Source organism: Rutidosis leptorrhynchoides, chromosome 5 (assembly GCF_046630445.1).
Source record: "Rutidosis leptorrhynchoides isolate AG116_Rl617_1_P2 chromosome 5, CSIRO_AGI_Rlap_v1, whole genome shotgun sequence".
Classification (NCBI taxonomy): domain Eukaryota; kingdom Viridiplantae; phylum Streptophyta; class Magnoliopsida; order Asterales; family Asteraceae; genus Rutidosis; species Rutidosis leptorrhynchoides.
Window position 1 is genome coordinate 115,900,113 of NC_092337.1, and position 25,113 is coordinate 115,925,225.

At 35.0% G+C, this 25,113-nt stretch overlaps 2 protein-coding genes across 2 annotated transcripts; one reads left to right on the top strand and one right to left on the bottom strand.

Annotated features, from left to right (window-relative positions):
• The first annotated feature begins 74 nt into the window (after window positions 1–74).
• Window positions 75–4,703, top strand: LOC139848960 (uncharacterized). Its single transcript, XM_071838640.1, has 4 exons — window positions 75–113; window positions 1,110–2,245; window positions 2,384–2,719; window positions 4,652–4,703. Exons 1-4 carry the CDS (start codon window positions 75–77, stop codon window positions 4,701–4,703), a joined length of 1,563 nt encoding a protein of 520 aa, XP_071694741.1.
• Window positions 4,704–5,576: 873 nt separating this feature from the next.
• On the bottom strand, window positions 5,577–22,297 carry LOC139848961 (uncharacterized). The gene is made up of 36 exons (XM_071838641.1): window positions 21,985–22,297; window positions 21,733–21,817; window positions 19,215–21,286; window positions 17,930–18,044; window positions 17,132–17,830; window positions 16,778–17,018; window positions 16,022–16,488; window positions 15,698–15,821; window positions 15,380–15,507; window positions 14,636–15,276; window positions 14,385–14,502; window positions 14,192–14,308; window positions 13,917–14,011; window positions 12,871–13,013; window positions 12,689–12,744; window positions 12,391–12,604; window positions 11,945–12,319; window positions 11,586–11,863; window positions 11,423–11,508; window positions 11,257–11,343; window positions 10,910–11,171; window positions 10,403–10,819; window positions 10,158–10,254; window positions 9,735–10,060; window positions 9,557–9,670; window positions 9,262–9,429; window positions 8,309–8,437; window positions 8,135–8,224; window positions 7,936–8,042; window positions 7,701–7,849; window positions 6,895–6,977; window positions 6,709–6,804; window positions 6,472–6,594; window positions 6,294–6,377; window positions 6,072–6,209; window positions 5,577–5,976 (listed from the first exon to the last, which is right to left on the bottom strand). The coding sequence occupies exons 1-36, from the start codon at window positions 22,263–22,265 to the stop codon at window positions 5,632–5,634; spliced, it is 9,150 nt and encodes a 3,049-aa protein (XP_071694742.1). The 5' UTR covers window positions 22,266–22,297; the 3' UTR covers window positions 5,577–5,631.
• Between the last annotated feature and the right edge of the window lie 2,816 nt (window positions 22,298–25,113).

Consider the following 25,113-nt stretch of genomic DNA (forward strand, 5'->3'; position numbering starts at 1 on the left):
AGACCACACAAAAATGTAATGAAATCACAATTTTTTTCTATCTAATGTGTTTCGTGTTGCATCCATAAATTTAAATGGGGTCCCACCAAATGATTTCTCACTACGATTATACGGTGAGGAAGAAACGGAAGCAGCTGATGATGTCATGGTCACATCACCATCCGTTAAGTTCCACCCAGCTAGCTTTATTACCGTCACAAATTTGACATTTAATAGGTTAATAGGTTGGTTGTAGTGAAAATGATGTTTGTTTTGATTACTCAATTCCCCTGTCTGTTCCAGAGAATATATTTGGAGAGAAAAGAGGTTTTGGAAAGAAGAGGAATAAGAAAATATGTTCCCTAGTTTTTTTAGTCTCTCTCTCTTCTGCTTTTTCTCCCAACGTAAACTTTTTACCAAGAGTGTCAAAATTTTGCTAGTCTAATTCATCAAATCTGTCGATTTTAAGAAGACACCACCACTCCTATTTAACTCGATTATAGCTAACGATCATAACCAGACCAGTCTCGTCGGCGTCGGAGGTCCCACGCGCCGCCAAGAACATCCGCCGTAGGTCGATTTTTCCGGCCAATTTACAAGCTTTTCCGGTCAAATCTCGGCGAGTGAACAATCACAGACCCCATTCCTGGCCCAAGAAGGTTTTTTTCGCATAGAATATTACCACCCTTTGCCTCACCGCATTACTCCCGCTGATCGCCACCGCCACCACCGCCGCCTGTTACCGGAAATTAAATTTTCCGGCTGGTTACGTTTCTCTCTCTCAATTTATCTTTGTGTTAACTGCTATCTGATTCTTGTCTATTACTAATATCACTGTTTTACTTGCTTTCTTATACTTGTATTTATTAGGTGTAAAAGTATAAACGTATTTCTGTCTAGACATATATTGATATATTTATATTTATATAGACTATACTGATATATTTATATTTGTAGTGATATCACTGTTACACTTGCTTTTCCTTTTGAAATCTTTATATTATCCATAACATACATCTATATTTTATTTTATTTTCTGTTCTTAATATCATAAGTAATAACAAATACTTTTTAGCATAGTCATATTTTCTTATTTTTAGTCTCTACTTGGGTCATCTTTTGATATATAGGTTAATATAGATCTTACGCATACCTATGGTAACTTGAGGTCATGTCCTCCTAGTTTAGGGGTGGGTAGGTCTAGAGGGGTTAGAGGCGGTAGTAGGGTGGCCACCCTTGGTAGGATTAGAGTGGGTAGTTGGAATATAGGAACCTTGACGGGTAAAAGGATTGAGCTCATTGATACCTTTCTTAAGTGTAATGTGGACATAGGGTGTGTTCAAGAGACTAGATGGAAGGGTGAAGGGGCAGTGGATATTAAGGACTATATGTTGTGGTACTCAGGTTCTAGGATAGCACGGAACGGGGTAGGTATCTTTTTGGGAAATCTACATAAGGATAACGTTGTTGACGTGGGTAGGTTTAGCGATAGGATTATGTCGGTTAGTCTAATTATTAAGGAGGAAACTTTCACGGTCATTAGCGCGTACGCACCTCATGCGGGTTTAAGTGATGCGGAAAAGAAGAGTTTTTGGGAATTGTTAGATGAGGTAGTGAGGGGGTGCCCAGCGGATCATCGACTAATTATAGGGGGTGATCTGAATGGACACATAGGAGTGGAGGCAGAAGGTTACGAGGGAGCCCATGGGGGTTTTGGGTTTGGTCCTAGAAATGAAGAAGGGCGCTCAATCGTTGAGTTTGCCATTGCCCACGAGTTGGTTGTAGCCAACTCTTTTTTCAAGAAGAGGGATGCTCAGTTAGCCACTTTTTATAGTGGGGGCCGTTGCACCCAGATTGACTTTTTGCTCCTTCGTAAAGGGGAACTTAGGACATGTAGGGACTGTAAGGTCCTTCCAGCATATACGTGCTCCTCCCAGCACAGATTGTTGATCATGGACCTAGTTACCCGGGGAAGAGTTCGTAGGAGGGCTAAGGTTGTGCAACATAGAATCCTTTGGAAGAACCTACATGGAGCGAAGGCAGAGACTTTTAGAACGACTGTGGCCGATAGATTGAGTGTAGAAGGGGATAACGTAGCCCCTGCTAACGTGGACCAGTTATGGAACCGCATGGCGTCCACTATCAGAGAGGTGGCAAAAGAAGCTTTAGGGATGGCATTAGGGACATCGAGAGCCCATAAGAGTAGTAGAGAATCGTGGTGGCTTAGTGACGATGTCCAAACGAAAGTCGCGTTAAAGCAGATGAGGTTTAGGGAGCTCATTACTTTTGGAGAAGGGACACCTGCAGAGAGAACTAGGGTAGAAGAAAGATATAAAGAAGCTAAAAGAGAAGCAAAGAAGGCCGTAGCAATTGCAAAAGACAAAGCTTATGAAGATTTATATAGGAAACTAGACTCTAAAGAGGGAGCCAATGACATATATAGAATAGCTAAAGCTAGGGAGCGAAGAGGCAGGGACTTAGTTAACGTCAAATATATCAAGGATGAAGCGGGTCAAAGTATAGTGAGAGAAGACCTTATTAAGAAAAGATGGGAAGAGTATTTTGCATCCCTTTTTGGTAGGGAAAGAACAGAGTGGAACGGGGAACTCCGCGAGGTTCGTGAATATCAAAACAACTGTTACTGCACGAGGATTAACCAGGAGGAAGTTAGATCAGCCCTACGAAAGATGGGGAGAAACAAAGCAGTAGGACCAGACCAAATCCCGATTGAAGCGTGGAGGTGCCTAGGAGGCGATGGGGTTAGATGGTTGACAAACCTTTTCAACACGATGTTTAGAAGCGCAAAGATGCCTATGGAATGGAGACTCAGTGAGGTCATCCCCATTTACAAGAACAAGGGAGATGCACAAATATGTAGTAATTACAGAGGCATAAAGTTACTTAGTCATACTATGAAGCTTTGGGAGAGAGTGATTGAGACGAGGCTCCGACGCGAGACAAAGGTTTCAGAGAACCAATTCGGTTTCATGCCAGGACGCTCGTCGATTGAGGCGATTCACATCGTTAGAAGCCTTATGGAGAAGTATAGGGAAAAACAAAAGAACCTACACATGGCGTTCTTAGACCTGGAAAAGGCTTATGACTGTATCCCGCGCGAGCTGATTTGGAAGACTCTTAACGCTAGGGGTGTCCCAAGTAGATATATAAGAACTATTAGAGATATGTACGATGGGGCGAAGACTCGCGTACGCACGGCAGTGGGAAACACAGAGTTTTTCCCTGTAGAGGTAGGTTTACATCAGGGATCGGCCCTTAGCCCATATCTTTTCGCTTTGATCCTAGACGAACTAACTAAGAGGATACAAGATAACATCCCATGGTGCCTAATATTCGCCGACGATATTGTTTTAGTTTCGGATTCCCAGGAGGAGCTTAACAGAAGGCTAGAGCAATGGAGGACTGCACTAGAATCAAATGGCCTACAGATTAGCAGACTTAAATCGGAGTACCTTAGATGCGATTTCAAGACGAGCGAAGAAGAACAAGAGGATTTAGTGGATGTCAGAATTGGGGATCAGATTTTACCTCCACAAGAGTCCTTTAGATATTTAGGCTCGATGCTTCACAAATCGGGAAGGATAGATGAGGACGTGACGCATCGTATACGAGTAGGATGGTTGAAGTGGAGGGCAGCGAAAGGGGTGTTGTGCGACAAGAAGGTACCCCTTAAATTGAAAGGGAAATTTTTCAAGGTCGCAATCAGACCGGCCATGTTGTACGGCTCAGAGTGTTGGCCAATGACGAAAGCCCAAGAGAGGAGGATGGAGGTGGCAGAAATGAGGATGCTTAGGTGGACGTGTGCCAAGACCATGCTAGATATGATACCAAATGGAGTTTTTAGGGAGAACTTGGAAGTTGGGAACATAACCAACAAGTTGAGGGAATGACGACTTAGATGGTTCGGGCATGTTATGAGGCGCCCACTTTTAGCCCCGGTTAGGAGAGTCGAGACCCTCGTTGTTGGGGGCGTAAGGAGAAGGGGTAGACCCAAACGTAGGTTGGAGGATAGATTGAAGCTTGACATGAAGGAGCTCTTATTGACCGAGGACATGACTTCTGATAGGAATTTGTGGAGGAGTAGAATTAGAATAGATGACTAGGTTCTACATGGTGTTTATTTATCTTATATATTTATATTATATTTCTTGCCTACTTGCTTGTGTGCACTTCATAAATTTTTTTTTTTTTTTTTTTTTCGTGGGACTTTACGTATTGGCTGGACATGTTTTATGGATATATAATATATCTATACTTATTGTAGCATATTCACATGCTTTATTGCACTATATGGTTACATATTTGTATTACATTATATAGCAATTAATTTATAGGTACCTACATATCACATGTTTTTATGCTAACATAGCATATTTATTTGTCTATGCCTACATAGTATACCATCTATTTTATACTGCATATTATACCTACATGCTTCTTACCAACATGTTTACGTATACTTATTTTACTTACATGACTTGTTATACTTGCATATTTAACACTCACATATTTTACTTATATGTTATATTACTCAATATTGTTATATGCTTTATTTACCTATATATATCGTATTGGAGTATACATTATTCATGGTAAAGCTTCTATTTTGCCAACTTTACTTGTATATTTTTACTTTACATATCGGATTTCATAGTTCTTTCTGGTCGGAGGTCCCTAGAAAGCAGCCTCTCTACTCTACAGAATAGGGAGGGACGACTTCCTCTACCTGGGGACCGATAGGTATCCTGGGTAGAAGAATGAATTTCCTTTTACTTTAGGGTAGAGGAAAAGACTGCCTACATCTAACCTCCCCATACTTCACTTTAGTAGAATTGAGTGTTGTTGTTGTTGTTGTTGTTGTTCCCTAGTTTTTTTAATGGTGGAAAAGGAAAGAAGGGGAAGGAAAATTGTGTTAACTTCCTTTCCTTATAATCCTTCCAATTTGGGCGGTTTTGAACTGATTTGGAGAGGAAGTCATTTTCGCTCATGATAATACACAGCAATCATTCCATTTCCTTTGCTAACTAGGGAACACTAAACTTAATTCTATAATCACTCCCCTTCTTTTCACTCGCATATCATTCTCTTCTCTTCATTACATTTCTTTCATCCCAAAACTCCGGAACAGAGGCAATTATTAATTCATTAACTTAAATATACTCCATTACATCTTTGGCACTGAACAACCAACTTTTTTGTTGAGCTACTCAACCCAAACCAGTTACCTCACAATTACACCATCTATAGCCCCCAGCTAGTTTTAAATTAAACCTTGACTAAAAGTGAAAATATAAATATGATAAACGTAGTCAATTTCTGAAATAAAATTGATATCGATATAATTAGGTAATACTTCATAAGCATGTATTTTTTGTACTAGTTTTGCATGCATAATTTTAAAGTGAACGAGATTATAGTTACAACTTTTTCTTTAATTTCCTTAATAGAAAAATAACATCCAACATAGACAAAATTGTAAATCTATCGAACCATTTAAGCGGTAAAGATTTTCTCCCATATCTGTACACTTTGCAACCTCAGCTAAGAGTTCATTCTTGGTTTGAACTTTTGTAAAAGTCTAAGAGGCTTCTAACACTATACAAGAAATATACAAAGATAAAAGTAAAGTGAGGCTCAGTTATCATCATTTTTGTCAAGAAAACTCAATACGAAGCCACTAACAATGCGCCTAGCTACAGGATTAGGTATAGAACGACATAACCTACCATCAACATATGCAACTAAACCTGCAAACACAAACCTTCCAACACCCCATTTCAAAACAGACACCTTACTTTGATGTTTTGTAGTAGAGGATACTGGTGTATCAATGGCTTTTTCAACACCACCCTGGCTCAACTTATTCTCCCATTCGATTTTAGAAGTCAGTTCACCAGCCTGTTTTCTTAACCACCCGATTGCGAAATTTACAAAGAGGTGCTCACACAAAGTTATAATTGTTGGACCGATTCTCCATTCCTGCAAAAGAGGGAAACACAATCACATGTTAATGCATTTTATAAGTAATAACGAAATGGTTCGAGTTGCAATTTATATGATTTATGTAGACTTACATTATCTCCTCGAAGATGACGTAATGGATACGATGAAATCTCTCCTTTCAACAATGTCTTGCTTACAAGAAAACCCTTCACATGGTCCATTATTTCGTCTATAAGAACGCTGTTTGGTGGCAGATTCTTCAGTATAACCTACAAATATTAAATACATATATGAAATATAAAATATGAAATATTATGTATAATCAAAAGCTAGCACTGGTATGAATGTTATACCTGGTCATCAATCACTCTAACTTTGAGATATTCATGTTTATACATAGTATCCAACATGGCTTGCAAATATCCTTCGATATATAACTGTCAAATCCCAACAAAATAATAATGATTGGATGACAGAAACAAAGATCCTCAAGGCAAATTTGGGTCAAATAGTCAAATACGATGAAATTACCTCATCGATACCGGGATTACGATCAAGCTTAATTTTTCTATCCGGGCCACCTTCTGTAAAAGCGCTCCCTAATACAGAGGGCTCCATTGCCAATTTCAGTATACCTTGTTGAAAACCATTAAACTGGAAAAAGAATATGCACATACAAATATTAATAAAAAACATGAATAATTTAGCTGTAACATATATTTTATTTTTTATTTTATTTTTTTTTTTTTTGAATAAAAGAAGGTTTACCATTCCATTGAACCCACTGGTTTCTGCTCCCTTCAGCACCGAATCTGAAACCTCAGTGACAGCAGCAAAAAGTATGTTCGACCCAGCCATTTTTAGCTGCAACATCAAGTCGACAACATGCTACAGAGGTCATGAAACTTGAAATTTTTTTTAACTTAAATTGATAAAATAAAAAAATTTACTTACAGTTTTCCCAAGATCGCCTAAATAACGCTTGGTACCAGAAAATCCTTTACCATCAATGCATTTACTGAGAAGCTTGAACGTACCTGTAAGCATTAAGCAAGGTGTTTAAACTTCAGCAAAAAGAAATGGGCATAAATGGGTTGTTAATCCAGCTTAAGCAATGGGTTTAAATTGTTTTGTCAGTAGCCAAACAGAATCCAAATGACAGAGATACATTTAATCTTTTAGAGGTGAAAATTTTGTTCTTACCCAGAAATGGCTCGAATTTATCGCCAACCGGTAAAAGTTTATTACTTAGCTAAAAAGAAAATGGGTTCAATGAGTCGCCACAACAAACAATCGAAGGTCACCCGATGTGTGCCCAGTTGCTTAAAGCCTCTAAATCACTTGGTTAATATAAGTAGATTATTATTTTAACAACTGGTTTTGTGAACAGTTTTGATACAGTAATTACGGCTTATAAACATATTTAATACAAATATTTTTACGACTTACAAAAATGCCAAATCATCACATTTTGCCGTCTCTAGATAAAGGTATGCAAAGAAACTATGTGCTCGGGAAACAACATGTTCCAAGCAAGTAGATTTAAGATAGACGCGAGGTTTAACTTAACAGACAAATAGCTGATATAAACTCAAAGACTTTAAAAGTTGATGAAGTTCTAAAGTTCTAAGGTTTAGTCACCAACTTTTTTTGTTGGTTTAATACAATAATCATCTCTAATCTCTATACGAGACATGTTATAGCAAGAGAATATTATAAGTGATTTTAATTAAATAAATAATGAATAAAGGGGAGAAGACCTAAGGTAAGACCAGGAAGATTGACCAAGGCACTTGACGGATCAAAGAAGACATCAAGAGACGACGAAGCTAAGTCATCAAAAATTGAAGCAAAGGCCGGAGGAAGCAATGGGCTTCCTTTTGCTATATAGACTGCTCGCATGACATACCTACATAAACAGATAATATAAAATAAAAAGATGATGAGATAACATCAAAGAAAAATATCATATTCGAGTTTAGATGGTACGGTTACCATGAATAATGTTGTGCACACTTGATAGAGAGTTCACGTATAGTAATCAAAGCATGAGTAACGAGAACCCCATTCAGTTCAACAGTCTTGTTTTTTATTTCAGGAACCTAATAGATTATTAAACAACATTAGCAAGTCCAATATATAATAATAATAATTATACTTATTATAGTTAGAATATTATTTTATAATATTATACCTTAATTACACTGTGCAGCAAAGACCTCAGTGTCTCCTGTGTTGAATTATAGCTGGAATATGAATCTCCTGGGAGAAAGCTTGCTATGATCTTCAGCATATGTAACAAATGTTGTTTAATTACTGATTAAAGATAAAACAGTGTTTAATGTACAAAAAGAGAGCAGTAATGAACCTTTACTGGATGGATCTCAAAATGATCAAAGTAATACTGCTGACTAGGCGAATTTGGGTCACTGAGAGATTTTCTATAGAAAGGGACAATTCTCATCATGGTTTCCTCATCCAGGTTCAAGTCAACTGGCTGCAGATGCACAAAAGTTGCATTAATTATATAATGAAATATTGTCAATTTATGCACTCAGAATGTATAGCACAACAATGTCGGTATTTGAATCAACCACCAATTCATATGCAGGTCGAATAAAATAGGAACTGGTCGATTGGGTTGAAAGTCACCCATAATGTTCTATCTCCTTTATTCTGATTAAGGTTTGTATTAATTTGTGACCATATTAGACACCCTGAATATTAAAATAAATATATATTATATTTTTGAGCAAAAGTATCTCAGTTCAACCTGAATGAAGCCATACAAAGAGATAATCTGTTTCGAGTTTTGACATTGCCCAACAAGGACATTTTGCAATCTCTAATTTTCTTTTAAAAAAAAAAAATGATCTAACTTATATAGAAAAAGAAATTCATAATTAGGTAAGCATATTCAATCCCAATCGTTTAAATGGCTAATATGATCATAATCTTACCATTGATATGGGTGATGATGTCATATTTGTCTCTCCTATTTTTAAACCTACGATGATTTGAATTTCAACCACTAATTTGAATTTCAACCATTGATTAGAATCAACACCAAAACCTTAATTATTACGGAGTAGTTATTTGTCCATCGCATAATTAGTTATTTGTCTCTCTCCTAATTAATTATTATTTATTATTATTTATTACTAAATATTAATTAATTAATGAACTATTAGTAAATGAATTATTGATATTACTCCGTGATGTCACAGGTAAAAATTGGTAATAATTAATTATAACATATACAATACATAAAAAAACATATTAAAATGGTGAATACTGCACTTAAAGAATTTATGTCCCTACCTGAAGAATAATTGACAAGTATTTAACTTGTCTGATATTAGAACTGGATGGAAGTAGTATTAGTACTACACGGAGCATGCTATCAGACGCATCTGAGAATCCTGTTTGATGCCTGCGCAGCATTGCTGCAAACGGAGCCCCGACCCACTTTTCGTCCACACTTATTGACTGCAATATAATTATCTTTTAATTTATCATAAATCATAAATATTCTTGAGACTAAGTAAATGAAGGATAATATAAACATAAGTATAAGATAGCTAAAACTGGCATGAACTTGTATGGAAAAGGTTACCTGAACCCTAATTTGATTAAGTTTTTGCTGGTCAGTAATCATGGAATCCAGACTGATGTTACCAAGCCGTATAACAATGATTGGTGTGTAGATAATTGACCGATCCGATTCTTCCTATTAACCAAATTTAAGGTGAAAACATAAAAATTAAAAAAAAAAATGAAATTAAGAGACTAACCTGTTTAGCACGTTCACATATGTTGATAGCAAATCTAGAGATCCTGACTGTTATTTTTGCACCAGGATAGAATACTCTATCGTGTTTACGGCTATCATTACGTTCGCAAATTCTAAGAACTCTTGTGAGACCATCCGCATAAACTTCATAACCGAAATTAACCATCTCAATCTCATTTAAGTGACTTAAACTTGTCATTTTACCCTTTTCAACTGCTTTCTTATCTGAAGGGAAACCAAACCCTAACGATCTATATTGCCCAACTTTATAAAAGGGTTTCCAATCGCGCACCTTGTCTAAGTTCACTTCACGTAGCATATGCAAACCTATAAAATGGAAGGTAATAAAGATAGCCGATAATCAAGAAAAAAAATAAATCAATTTTCATCTATCAAAATCGAGTAAATCAAATTAAATAAATACCACTTATTTGGATGACCAGTTTACGAGTAAGAGATAAATCATCCCATACATAATTAACTTCCTTTGAAGGTTCTATTGTCTCTAGTTCTGTCGAACCCTGAGAAGTTAACAATTATTAATGAAAATGAGTCGATCATGATGAAAAAGAAGCAACAATAAAGCTATAATGTAATCATGTGTTTTACACAATTTGGTTGGAATATTATATACGTGTGTTTTGTACATGAAAAAAGTCAGGGTCCCACCTTTTGATAGTAAGTTATTGATGAGCTACGCAAACGATTTTCAATCCTGTAAGGCAGACTCATGTTTGGTGGTCTGTGGAAGCGTAAAATAAGAGACGAATTCTCTTCTGAAACATTAACAACTGCAAATTCCTGCATATTTTCATCACTTGCAGTTTCTTGGTCATTTCCATTTTTCGATCTGCGAAATTTTAGAAAAAATCTCCCCATTGAAGCAACACATACTGGCCCTGACCAGCCTAATCCAGCCTCATTTGGTCTAAATTGTATAAACAACAATGAGTCATCTTGAACATTTCTATGTTTTCTGATGAAGTTTTCAAAGATGCTAGTTTCTTTTTTCCTGCTCGTTCTGTTGCAAAGACGTAACGTTTTTCTCTGTTTACTGCTGACAGTAGTCATACCATCCATGTCATCCTTATCACAGTGTAATCAAAATGCTAAATGTTAGCATAAGCATACAAAAAACGGGAATTTTCATTTTACACAATTGGTATAAGAGCTAACCTCTAAATCACACTGGCGAACAGTAATTACTTCATCTGACTCATTCAACACCACATAACGTGGACTCAAAGATACTGTTTGTGATGGTACTAGTTTCCCAATTGATGAATGTAACGAAACACCTAACTTTGTAATGTATTTCAGTCCTGGTCCTTTTTCCACTTCTAGATTTATCTCTGTAAGTCCTGATACTGCATCCAAGTCTAATAGTGCCTTTTCAGTTGCTTGGTCATCCAATAACTTCAGGGACACCTTGTTTGTTCTTAGAACATAAACAGAATATATTTGTTATTTACAATTATAATTGATAGGATAAGATTAAGAAGTCAACTTCAATGAATTATTACCTAAGAAACCATGATATAGATGACTTAGGAGGCAGTAAAGCTCCTAGACGTGTATATCCTTGAGAATGAAGTTCCTCGGCTTCATTTCTATATTATTAAAAAAGAAAAAGAGAAGTGTTAAATGTAATGAATATGCTAAAGAGTGAATGCTTATAAGATGTTGTACCTAGATAAATCTTTATGGTTCGGTGAAAGACAAAACAAACCAAAATCATTGTTGTTCTTCAGTGTGTATGATGTAAATATAGCAGCCTGCAAAAATATAAAATGAATCATCTTTCAAAAGGAAGGACTAGAAAAGAAATGAAGATACAAAATTATAGATATACCTCCAACATGCCCATATGTCCACAAGACAGCCTTAAAGAACCAAAATACATTCCATCACCAAAATTTAATTCTATGTCCAAGTTTTGATTGTCTTTATTCTTCTTCGCTAACTTTTTAACCCAATCACCACAATTTACAGGCTTACACCTTAACTTAAATGCAGTCAAAGTAATAGTAAAGAACATTGCCTCAGGGTTGGCATACAAATTAACACTTGACCCACAAGGAATGGTTGCCTGCTTACTCATGTTCTCACGGTCTTGAGGCAAATAGTGATCTGCAACAAGATCAAAGTTGTAATCTAACAAAAATGACCTGAATAAAAAAAAAAAAACAAAAAATGGACATTCCTTGTTACCTTTATCAGTCAAAAGCACATGTATCTCTAACTGTAATAGATTAGATATCTGAACGGTTGGAAGAATATATATTTCTTTTTGCTCTAAAAGTGCAACTGTTGAAGACCTTTTTTCTGATTGTAAAATAGGTACGTCCCGTTTGGTGCTCTGAATTAAAAAGTGTAGATCATCGATTTCACCCTCGTTTGATTTCGAAAGAGTACGAGCCGTACTGAAGGATGATTTTGCTGATTCAACCGGGAAAGCTTTGCGTACTTGGTAACTTATTTTATCAAATAATCCAGAGAGACGAGCAGCCTTTCCACCTTTGAGTTCATCAGACCATCCCATTGAGTCCACAGATATTTTAGGTCTGAATGAGAATATGAAATTACCTGCCAAATAATTAAAAGTTTATTAAACATTAATAATAATTCATAAAAAAGGAAGCAACTTCACAACATACCAACACTTAAAGAAACCAACGCCTTCTTTGATCCGCCAGAAGCTTTTATGGCATCAAAAGCTGCAGTAGAATCATCAAATGAGTCGCCTGCTTTAAGCACTACAGAAACGTATCCGTTTTCTTGTTGCTCGGGCCGTTGAAAACGGAGCTCCATAGGAAAATCAGTTTTGTTGTAGATCCTTAGCAAGGGGGAGACACATATAGACAAGCCACCCTACAAGCAGATTAGAAACATGAAAAAAAAAAAACAAAAAAAAAAACACCATTCAAATCAAACATGAGTACAATAAAATTCTACCTCAGGTTTCCATGAAGTTTCGACAATAACGAATGGCCCAGGAAATGCTTTTGATTCTGTTTGTGTGAAGGAGAGACAGAAGTTAAATTTCAGAAGCAATCGCTTGTTGTGGGGCCCACATTTAAAAATGAGTCAAGAAAATGGTAGAGTGAGAGACATGAGCACGAAAACGCAAACCATACCATTTTTAGAAACTATACGTGTCCTCCAAGCAAATGTTTCAACTTTCAAGAGTGAAAACTTGATTGGACGAGTTATAAAATCTCGCTGTGCAAACTGAATTGATACCATTGATGCTTCTGGGGGCTGATCTAAAGCCAAGTACCTTACAAACACACGACACAACAACCACAGTAAATATAACTTAGTGAAATGCGAATAGAATACAATTGTATTGTATCAAACTTGAAAGTAAAAATATTTTTATAGTTAATATCAGCATTTTTATCACAACTAGTTGAGGGCAAGGTTGCAAAACTCGCTATTTGATGAGTAATCGGTCGAGACTTGGACAGAGAAATCGGCAATTGGGGAATTTATCGGGGATTGATTGGATTTGACTTTTTATACATTAGAATAATAATGTGTAAATATTAGAAGAAAACCATAAACAGAATCTTTAACATAATTGTCTAAAAAAATACATATAATTGTTCATTTTGATTAAAAGAAAAAACACTCTAACATTCTTTCTTAAATTCATGTTGAAATGTTGACCAATTTTGTCTTTGACCGACTTTGACCAACGAATCCGATTTTGACCCATTCACCGACGTTGACTGATTAATAGATTTTAAAAAATCGGAATGGACTGTTCTTAAAAAGGAGTAATCGGGGATTGATCAAGAGTAATCGGGATCTTTTACAACAGTGGCTGAGGGATGTTATATATCCATAATTTGATAAACTTAATTAGAAGTTACCATTTTTATATGTATACTTATACTTGTGGATTCAATATGGCATATGTTTTAAATATATTATTAATATAGAGCTTTAGGAATTGTATAAGTATACTTGTGCAATGTATACAATTACTCACCCTGACACCATGTGATTTATGAAAATCAAAACCGTCTTGGTGAAGTTAAAGTAAGAAAATAAAGTGGGCATGTGAAAGTTTAAATTGATTTAAGATATGTAGATGTGTCATCAATCCATGAAAAGTAAGCAAATGAAAAGGACCACACGAAAATGCTTAAGCCAATGTTATAATTATTAAATTTACCGTAAAAACGCAGTTGCTGACTGTTTTCTGGCTATTGTAACATACTGCTTATCTGAAAACTGACAAACAAGAGACAAGTCTGACTGGTTCTCAACCTGCAAATTAAAATGAGCACCATAACCATATGTTAAAGACACTAATATAATCAGGTAAAATATAATATTATAATATACTTATAAAAACACATAGGAGTTAAATGATGGAATCCTATAATGGTTGTGTAGTTGCTATTTCAAACATATAAATAACTCGAATATTATGTAATTAGGATATACCTTGCAGCAGTTTGCCAGAATCAGAGTGTTTTGAACTGCGTAAGGACCAGCCAAATTCAAATTTCCAACCACAAACAGAATTATGTCCAGAGCGAGCTCAGTTATTGTTACACGAAACTGTAAATCCACAATATGATACCTTAGATTGCGATTTGCAACAGCAAATCAAAGCAGATTACTTTTAGATGCTTACCTCTTTAACGCCAACATAGAAATGAATAGGCATTCGATGTGAAACAGTTCCTAAACCATTACTTTGAAACCTCGATCGCCAGAAAAAGCTTACTTCAACGGGATGTAGAAGTGTGTTCCTGCATTTAAGTGCTATATAAGACACTTGTTTAATGCATATTCACGAAAAAAAAAAAAAAAAAAAACACACACACACAAAAATAAAAGAATAAAAAAACATGAAGATACATAAAAAGTTTGATGAACACCTACCATAAGTTTCTCTGAGCATCAAAAGTGTACACCTCAACTACTAGTCTGGTCATCAACCTGGTTTTGGTATCTACCATCTGTATGATAAACTCAGGAACGATCGTAGACATTTGGATAAGTGGGAATTTTTCTGTTATATCCAAAAGCTCATGATATATGGTGAGAGAAATTTTATCAATTGTGACATCAATGAAGGATTTTCGTTTATCTTCACATAAAGTATCATGATCACTAGTCTTAGGTTCCTGTGTAGAGACGTTATCTAGTAGTAACAGATCACGAGCCAAATGAGAACTCTGAAAGACTTTAAATTTAAAAGGGTTTCCAGGGCTGCTAACAAACTCTAAAAACCCTTCAACAAAAGCTATGGAGGAATCGTTCCTTTTATTTATTAAGTAAAATAGATTTTTTTCTGCATTGTTGTATTCCTCCAGTTCACTATCTTCCAGATTTGTAGAGTTGTAACGTACTGACCGCCAAAGTGTTGACCCACTGTTATTAGAACTGGAAAGCTCGACGAAGTTCGATCTGGGATTACAGTTTAATTGCAGGGGTTCACCAGATTCATTTTTTGCACATAATGAGGTCAATGAGAACCAGAGATATGATGACTTCCATATTCTTTGATGGTGATACTTCACCTAGAACAAAAGTCATATTTGCATCAATAGAATAATGACTTGTAGAAATAGAGAGTAGCAAATCATAAACATAATTCCAATAGTGAAGTTGCAGAATGCAAACCCTAAAAAGAGCCATTTCCCGAGCAAGTGAATAATGCATTGCACCAGCCAAATGGTACTTTCTTTCTGCATCGCCTTCGACAACAATATACATATGCTGATGGACATCCTGGATAGCAATGACACTTCCTACAATGCAGTAGGCAAATTACCGTGTCAGTAAGACAGTAATAGTGCCCTTGTTTTTTTGAGTTAATGAACATTTCCACTAACAAACAACAACAACAACAACAACAACAAAACTCAATCCCGCATATGCGAGGTTCCACTAACAGACAACAACATAACAAATAAACAAATAAAACTTCAGAAAGAATACCATCTTGGACCATCTCCTCCAACTTTCTCACAGGTTCGTCATCATTACGCAATTGCCCTCGGGATACACTGGCAGTTGTTTCTTTGCTTGAAACCCCAGGTAGTTCAGCAACCGAAAGCAACATCTGAAGTCATAGTAGCAAGCCACAAACGAACAATGTTAATTGACAATGCAATGGAATAAATAGAACTTTCTTATGTTAATACATGTATTATTATGTAACTCAAATATAAGAATTGCAGTATATACATACATTCCGCTTGTAAAGTGTACACAATTAGCTTCTAATATTTTCGAAAATAACCATGGCCATATGATTCTCACCTGAATCTCGCGTAACGATATTGAGACATCAAAGCCAGAAACAGAACCAGTGCCAACCCAAAATTGATCCAATTTCAACGTATCGGATGGAACGGGTGTGGGCTCCTCAGCTGCTATGAAACAACTTAACTTTTTCAGAATGTAGTTTCCAGGAAATTGATGCAAATTTTCCCTATGTGGTTCTATATGTAAATCAGAACTGGGGCCGATTCCATCAATTGCAACATAATGAGCCGGGTTTAGTTCTGCTGACATGTCCTTTTGTATCGATAGAAAAGATGGATCAATAGACGTGTTAGAAGACATGAGAGGAATCTGAACTTCATTAGTTTGTTGTTTGGTTGATTCTTGAAGAACTCTAGAAAGAATTGACAATTGGGAAAGATTGAATAAAAACTTTTTCTTCATATTCACAACTTTAAGATCCAACTTCATATCAGCACTAAACAGAAGTTCTTGAAGTCTTCCTGCACAAAGTCAAACACAAGAAAATGTCAAGGATATTTCAGTCAGTGTTGCAGAACTCAGAATTACTCGCCGAGTACTCGGTCAAACTTGGTCAAGATCGGCCAAACTTGGTCAAACTCGGGATTACTCGATAAATCGGTCAAAAGTCAGCCAAAACTTGGGATTACTCGGAAAATCAGTCAGAATTGGTCAAAACTCGATCAAAACAGGTCAAAGTCAAACTTTGTCAACACCCTCGTACTCCCTAAAAAGTCCAACCTTGATTGAGAACAGGAGAAAGAGTCATACCAGATTCATCTCTAGCCATTAAAGCAAGATAAAACTGAGAAAGATCCATGGTAAAATCTTCAGGGATACCCCATGTTACTTGCTGAGGTACAGTCATAGTAATATTAGCACTATTGACAGCTGGCAGGTTTTCCTGAAACGATGGTACGCCACGTAACATATGTCTGACACGACGTACATAGGAATTTACAAACTGAGTAAACATCACAGCTGATACAGGTTCCAGGAATAAAATACCACCCTGTCAAAAACACATGTTAACAAGATTATAATACGTTAACTACTCCACTTCGATACAATTACCAACAAAACAATAGAACTCAAAACAAAAGAATTGAGTCAGGAAAATGGCACCTGACAGCAACAAGAGATACTTGTCCGAGAGCCTTCATCAACAGAAAGTGTAATGTTAAGGTTACTTGAATGATGTTTTCCAACTACTACATCCTTTAAAGGGCATCCTAACAAATAAACCTCAGTGGAGGAAATTTTTGTGCGTAAACAAGTATCCGACACCGGGGCTAAAATTTGATCCTCCGCAGTGAGTGAAATATTACTTCCGGAAGATAGATTTAGTGTGCAATTAGAAACTGATAATTCACATATATCCTGAGACTTTGGGAACGGATAACTATTCATGACACCATGTTCATATCTGAATATAACAGCTCGTATACCAAAAATATCAACAAGCCCTTCCATATTCACTTTTTTCTTTTCATATGATAACTTGAGATTTATTTTCTCAATAGAAATATGAATCCCGTTATCAGGCAAGAATTGAACAGACATGTTCTGGTTCGTAAAGGATTCTGAGATGGTCACTTGATCTTCAATGGCACTAGTTTTTCTTGATTTGTGAACGATTATATCTACTGACTGAATTTCAGAAGTACATTCATAGAATAAGAGAGTGCTTGTACTCACCAGCGTCTCATATTCAGAACCAGCATGCAACGTATCATGACTATTTACATGATGAGAAGTTACAGAACTGGATGATTCAGATGTGTTTAAGGCACGAGAAGAAGCAAAACTCAAGATATTAAATACCTGTCACATATGCCTAGGAGTCAACACAGTTCAAGGAACCAAATATCCTACTAAATTTACAACAAAAAAAAACATAATACGTATCGAGAAGAAGATCACCTCAGCTAACTCAGACAATTCATCAACAAAAATTAAACCCGAGAGCCCTGAAGAATTTCCATGAAAGCCTACAGAGAAAGCATTTACACTTTCACCAAGTGACCAAGTATCCTTCCTGCCATAGTTAAGTAAGCAGAAAAATTATTATAAAAGGAGATACAAAATACACCTAGAAGAGGAAAAGAAAAAATACATTAGAAAAATAATAGATTGCGCCTACAATTTGAGTAGGTAATCTCCCGATGTGTATGGCTGAAAATTCAAAAAGCCAATGCAAAAAAAAGACTAAAATAATAAACACAAATAAAGGGATCCTAACACAAGTCAGCTTATTAATATCACTCAAACTCAAGAAACAATCAAGAATCAGCAATAAAAAAAATTTGCCCAAAAGTGGTGCATTGTATCATACTGATGTTCAATCAGGTTATGATCTTATAGTGGGGTAGTCCCACTGGCCAGTCTACATACTTGTTGATATAAAAATTCATCTTTAACCGTGATATAGAAGAGACGCCCGATCAAGGTTATACATTTTCATGCGTAATACATATATTTCTGCCCATTCGAGGTCCTTACTTTCATGGTAACATAACCAACAAGCGATTAACAATGCACTCTTAAATAACTATGGGTCAATATTCTTTCACACCTAGGCAACCAAACGGGCCAACGGCTAAGCCTAACTGAATATTGATATGCTTGGTGCTATACGTACTGGGTATACATTCGAGTAAGCTAAACTTTATCTTATTGTGGTTTTACCATAATACATTTCAACCACAAAGTAGAAAGATCACCTAAAAAAAATTCAAACAACGGGTGCTTTCCCTATTTCCAAACTACTTTGGCTTTAAGTACCACTCAACTTTATAGATCATGGACTATCTCATTTAGTATGAACATTTCTACTTTCATAAAAGCATCACATATAGCCAAACCTGCAGGTGGAGACGTTCATGACCTGATGACCCTTTTAAAAATGAATGAATTATGGAGTTAATCAAATAAGCATTGAATAGATCTATCATCTATGTTGTAAGACCATGTAACGAATTAAGTAGGAGAACCTGACAACGGTTTAAACTCAAACATAGACAGTTGAACACAAAGTATAGATCCAATTAAACAGTCTGCTTATCCAAAATAGATAAAGATTTAACACAGTAACTTGGATGTAATACAACTTACTAAACAAGCATAACAAGTCCGTTCTTATCCCATATGAAGGTACCAAAGTTAAATGCTAAAAAAGAAAATTAACAAGAGTAAGCTTGCACCATACCTTGCTGTTGAAAGTTGGATCGTTGTTGGCTTAAGTGTTACAATCTGGGACTGTTGAAGTTCAGGTGAATCATCAAGGTAAGCATTCATACCATGAATTTTCAAGAAAGCATCAAGCATTAATTGCCCTTGACACGTGTAGCTTACATTATCTGACTTACTCAAGTCAATAATAAGAACCTCCTTTAATAGTGTGGAACTAGAAGCCAGATTCGGCGAGATAACAAGTTCAATGTTTTTACAATCAAACGCTAAGTGTATATCGTCTTCTACATCACGTGAATTTGTAGTCCTGCTATGCAAACTGTCCTTTCTCAGTGAGACTTGGATTTGAGGACCAACCATAAATACTCCAACTTGAATAAGCCTTTCAGGTAAAACTTTATGCAGTGCCTTTTCCAGTTCAAAAACCAATAACTGATAATCCCATGGGTCCCCTGATGATGTGGCAGTAGATGTGAGTGTTTTCTCCCTTTCATAAATGGCAGGTGAGCTGAAAGCATTTTGTAATTGCCAAACAAGTACAGTTAAAGATAACATTGACGATTGTACCAAGCATACGTTTAACTCTCCTATTGCCAACGAAAATTTTGAAAAGAAACAAGTCGAACGACTTTGACTTTGATCATTCAACATATGCTTGATTTCACATAGAATGAAGGGATGTTGGGAGTTCTCATCCACAGTTTTCTCAAAACCCGAGTAACACGTTTTCCAATGCGACCACATCTGATTTAAAAGACTTTCCAGATTTGGAAGGCTAACCATTTCAGAATATACAGTAGGTTTACCCCATAAGATACTTTTCGATTCTAGAGCTTCATTCGTTTTGCGCGCTTTCAATGAGTATTCATAGTTATTTGTAGATGAAGACGTAACCCTGAAGGTCCCACAGGAGAAAGTCAAATGTTGCTTACAAATATTTCCATTGTAAAAAATGATAAATGTATCAAATCTCATACAAAAAGAAAGTAGATCCAAACGTGAAACCCTTCTGTCTAAAACCGTCTTTTTATCAGTATTATCAGTGGAAACAGTGATAGATATCTTCCCCAAACTCAGCCTGTAACAAACATCCGAACAGGAATCTTCCGGAAGATCCCCGATCCTTTTACTGTTAGGATCCGTAACAAATGAATTTCTCACTTGTAGCCAGAGCATTATCAAGTTAAAAATGCTACAAAAAGTACTCCATATAATACCAAGTAATAGAAAAGGATTTTGGAAGTAATCTAAGTACTTATTGACAGGTGGCTTCTCTTCTTTAGGGACATTTTTTACTGTTCTGTATCTGACTATTCGACGGGCGAGTGCAATACCGGGACCCGGTAATTCTTTCTCGATTTCAGAGATTAATTCCCATTGGCGCCTAACAGATATAGAAAACTTCAAACATTTAGACATCTTTACTGTCGATTGTTTTATCATGATGTCCAAAGGATATCCAATCAATGACAATAAATAATCCCAGGCATGTACATAACGTAACCATAGGCACACAACATTAACTAATTTCCACATTGACCATTTACGCGTTGACTTTATTCGGATTGCAGTTTCTTTCCAGAGTTGCTTACCGCTTCTTATTAACGGGGGTTTCGTTGATAATTCTCTTGTAATAACTGACATTGTTGAAACATCCGTAGGGGAAAATGAAAACGCTAACTCCACAATAGAACAATCGAGTTCAATCAATTGAAGATTGTTCAATTTCAAGAAACATATTATACCAGTGGAATAACATACCGGACTAATATGATCATGGCTCTTCAATATTGTATTTAAACCCCTAATATCAAGATCAAAATAGTTCTCTTCAGAAAAAACAAAAAGTGATTTCATGTACCCTCTCAGAAAACTTCGAGGTTTGACTATTCTTGAGTCTGCATTAAACACCTCTATCTCACACAAGCATTCAACCAGGTCATCTGATATAGAAGAGTGCAGATGTAGATTGATATCGTGCATATGCAATGAGCAATAATTCAGGATAAGCTTAGAGAGAGAAGTTTTCTGGCTTCTTGATGGGTCAATACCCGCAAGCTTTTCCATTATATCATGTAAATCACTCCCCTATTATACATGTAATGACAATATGATACATCACAAAAAGTGAATAAAAAGAGAATAACATTAGAGCTTACTAGAGTTATAATCAACATTTGATAAATTACTACGCAAGTCACTAATACACGCAATCATTCACTATAAGGTTCATAAGAACGCATTTGTTTATATGAGAAATAAGCAGCAAAGCAGATTAAACTCTTAATAAACAAGATGAATTATGCATGTACAATATCTTCTTCAATTACTTGAAGAAACTTATATTTCCTTATCGAGTTAATTACTAGTACTAATTACCCTCTCACGTCAACTTACTTCTAATAACTTGTTTCCATATACATCAAATAAACCCTAACTAAGACATCACCAATATATAGGTACCTCAAATCACATTTAGTACATTACAGTAGCACATTCAATTTCTAATAATAACTTGTACACAGAGAGTTTACCTCAGGGTCGATTTCACGTAGCACCTTCTTCTTCGCGTCGAACAGAACTTCTGATAGTTCGCAGTTTCTATCCCTCTTCACTATCCTGCCACATCCATCAACATTACAAAAATTAATAACACATATAAGTCAATATATAATAACACAAACTGCACAAAGTAACAGTATATTATATATATATATATATATATATATATATATATATATATATATATATATATATATATATATAATTATATAATTATATCGAACCTAGGGGAAATAGTGACGTGGACGCCCTGAACTTCCCAAATGAAAGCAGGAGCAGACCAGTTGAATATACGGAGCGTCAATTCATCAATTATGAATTGAGTGAAGTAAAAGCTACTAGAATCATCTAGAAGTTGGTTGAATGCAGAAGTATTAAACCCTAGGTTTTTAGCGATTACTTGACAACGAAGAAACCCTAACTTGATTTCCAATTCCGGTTCCTGTAACAGCCATGGGCGTAATACGGATGCTAACTTGCTTTTAATTAAGTTTGATATAAACATTGCGATTGATTCAAATGATGAAGTTTTAGAATGTAGATATTTACGCCATTGTAGAAAAGCTTTACTGTGAGTCTGTGTGATCAAGGTTCGTCGAATTCTGATATGGTTTAAGTTTAACTGATGATAACGGATGACAATAGTATTGTGTTTGTATTTGTATCATGAATAAAAATAAAAATACTTGACTTCTTCCGTTTACTCGTTTTACAGTGAAACTAAAACATAGTAACACACTAATTTTTGATCCTCCTCTATTCTATTACTCTAACTAAGGATATAATAGTAAATTAGGTTTGTATAGATCAATATTAAATATGTGAGTATCATCTTCAAAATAATATCTTTAGCTTTTATAAAGTGTTTAGTTGTAAAAAAAGAAAATAAGGCATTTTAGAAGGATCATTAATCATTATCATTATCACCTCTATCAATATCACTATTACATTATAGTATTTTTTTTTATATTTTACAATTTTGATTTTACATTTACCTATCTTTTTTTTTATCTCGCATGCATATAAAGTAAATTTACATCCTTATTAACCTTTATATACTAAAAGTGATTAGAAATGTTGTAGCTTTAGTTATATTTGAGTGTAATTTTGACTTTGCGTTCACATTACAACCGGCCTCTCAACTTCGCCTCAAACCCAACAACAGCCTTTCAAATTTACACTTTTTAGGGGTAAAAAGTGTAAATATATAATTTAATTAAAATATAAGAAACTAATTCCACCCGACTTTATAACGGGCCTTATCTTTTCGCTGTGTGCGATTTAAATTTTTCAGAGACCACCGTTCAACTTGGAAAAATCTTCCAAACCCAACGGGACTAACTATACGCAAAACGGACACTTCTCAAAAAAACGCTAAACACAACGACAACCCGTATCTTCCCGCTCCGCACGTGTTAAATTTTTTCGACGGCAGCGTCAGACTCGAAATAATTTTATGAACAAAACGAAACTAACCACGTTCGAAACGGGCACTTTTTAAAAAACGCTAAACACAACGACAACCCGTATCTTCCTCCTCGACGCGAGTTAAAATTTTCCGACAGCACCGTTAGACTCGAAATAATTTTATCAACAAAACGAAACTAACTACGTTCAAAACGGATACTTTTAAAAAAACACTGAAGACGACGACACCTACAACGGCGCTTAACACACGGCCCGTTTTTCCCTCTGTAAATACACAACGCTACATTAAATATGAACACGCAGGCCGAAAGCCCCCGCCGCAACGCGCGGGCCGATTCGGACTAGTTACGAAGTATATCTAATATCTAATTATTATTATATTATTATAATTATATAGACATATATCTATCTATAAATTATGATAAGTACTAGCACGTGTTATAAATTTTACATGTCATTTTCTCAATTAAATCTATTATCTATCTATCTATACATTATTATAAAGCGCGTGTCAATAATCCTACATGTCAGTCTGTTATTAGTCGTGAGCAAAATAATATCTTCATGAATTACGTATTATTTATTTAAATAATAATTAATAGTTGTGATATAAAAACTTTATACATGATTAAGGGTCGAATACAAAATATTATATGATGATGGTTCACGAGCAGTTCGTTGATATACTATTACTAACATCATTCAAAACTACTTTTAAATATTGTCAACACCACCACGGGCTCTTAAATTCAAAAGAATAAATTGTTTAAAAATTAATTAATTTTGCACGATTATTTTACTGTGTAACGCATGGGCTTCAATAATTTTGCACGGTTAAGAAATAAAAAAATTGTATCCGTTAAGTTAGTAACACCACACAAAATCACTTTTAAAATTTATGAACACCACGAGCTCTTAAACACAAAAGAATAATTGTTTGAAAAAATCAATTAATTTTGCACGATTATTTTACCCACCGTGCAACACACGAGCTCTAATAATTTTGCAAAGTATTTTATCCATGGAGTCTTAAATAATCCTAATACTTTTCTTAATTTTTTAGTATCGATATTTACATACCAATATGAACTGCAAATTACATTTTTTTCACGGTCTTTTACACACCCGTGCATTGCACGGGCTCAAAAAACTAGTTTGATTAAATAATCTTATGTGTCATTCTCTTAATTAAACAAATCTTACATGTCATTTTATTATTAATTTGAATTAAATATTAAATAATTAAAGAAGGTACAAAAAATTTATTAACGGAAACAAAATTTTATTCAAAATATAAAGAGATAATATTTAAAAATATATATAAAGAATCTAATATACATTTAGGATAAACTTAAAGTACATTTATTTAATTCTCTATTTATAAGTCAAATAAAAATTGGATTAGGATTAGGATCAGGATTAGGATTAGGATTACTTGTATTAAAATTTAATTGCTTTATATAACGATTTACTATATTTTACAAAAAAAAAGGTGATATATATTGCTAGAAATACGGAGTATATCATATTCTATACGGAGTACTTTCATATACTAACATAAAAAGTTTTAAGTGTCCAAATTTTTTAATATATAAACCCGTAAGTTATGGATGTTTTTTAATTTGGTTAGTTTTAAATATAAACATTCTAAGTATATACTTGTACTATCTAATTGTATTATTATTATTATTATTATTATTAATTATTATTATTATTATTATTATTATTATTATTATTATTATTATTATTATTATTATTATTATTATTATTATACCTATACCTATTTTTATTTTTATTTTGGATTTGGATTAATATAAATAATTTAATATAGCAATAACTTTTAACGTTAACATACGACATACATGTAACTAAAATATACGGAGTATATGTGATGTTTGTGCATATTCATAATGTTTGTGCTATTT

What these genes read in the sequence shown, in the direction of transcription:
- LOC139848960 (XM_071838640.1), top strand. Translation starts at nt 75, where the DNA reads ATGGGGTCCCACCAAATGATTTCTCACTACGATTATACG. An exon ending in TTTCTCACTACGATTATACG is followed by an intron (nt 114 to 1,109) that starts GTGAGGAAGAAA and finishes TTTGATATATAG; the next exon opens with GTTAATATAGATCTTACGCA. An exon ending in GTCGCGTTAAAGCAGATGAG is followed by an intron (nt 2,246 to 2,383) that starts GTTTAGGGAGCT and finishes AGATTTATATAG; the next exon opens with GAAACTAGACTCTAAAGAGG.
- LOC139848961 (XM_071838641.1), bottom strand. Translation starts at nt 22,265, where the DNA reads ATGTTTATATCAAACTTAATTAAAAGCAAGTTAGCATCCGTATTACGC. An exon ending in TCTATGTTGGCGTTAAAGAG is followed by an intron (nt 14,309 to 14,384) that starts GTAAGCATCTAA and finishes GTGGATTTACAG; the next exon opens with TTTCGTGTAACAATAACTGA. An exon ending in GTCATCTTCGAGGAGATAAT is followed by an intron (nt 5,977 to 6,071) that starts GTAAGTCTACAT and finishes CCTCTTTTGCAG; the next exon opens with GAATGGAGAATCGGTCCAAC.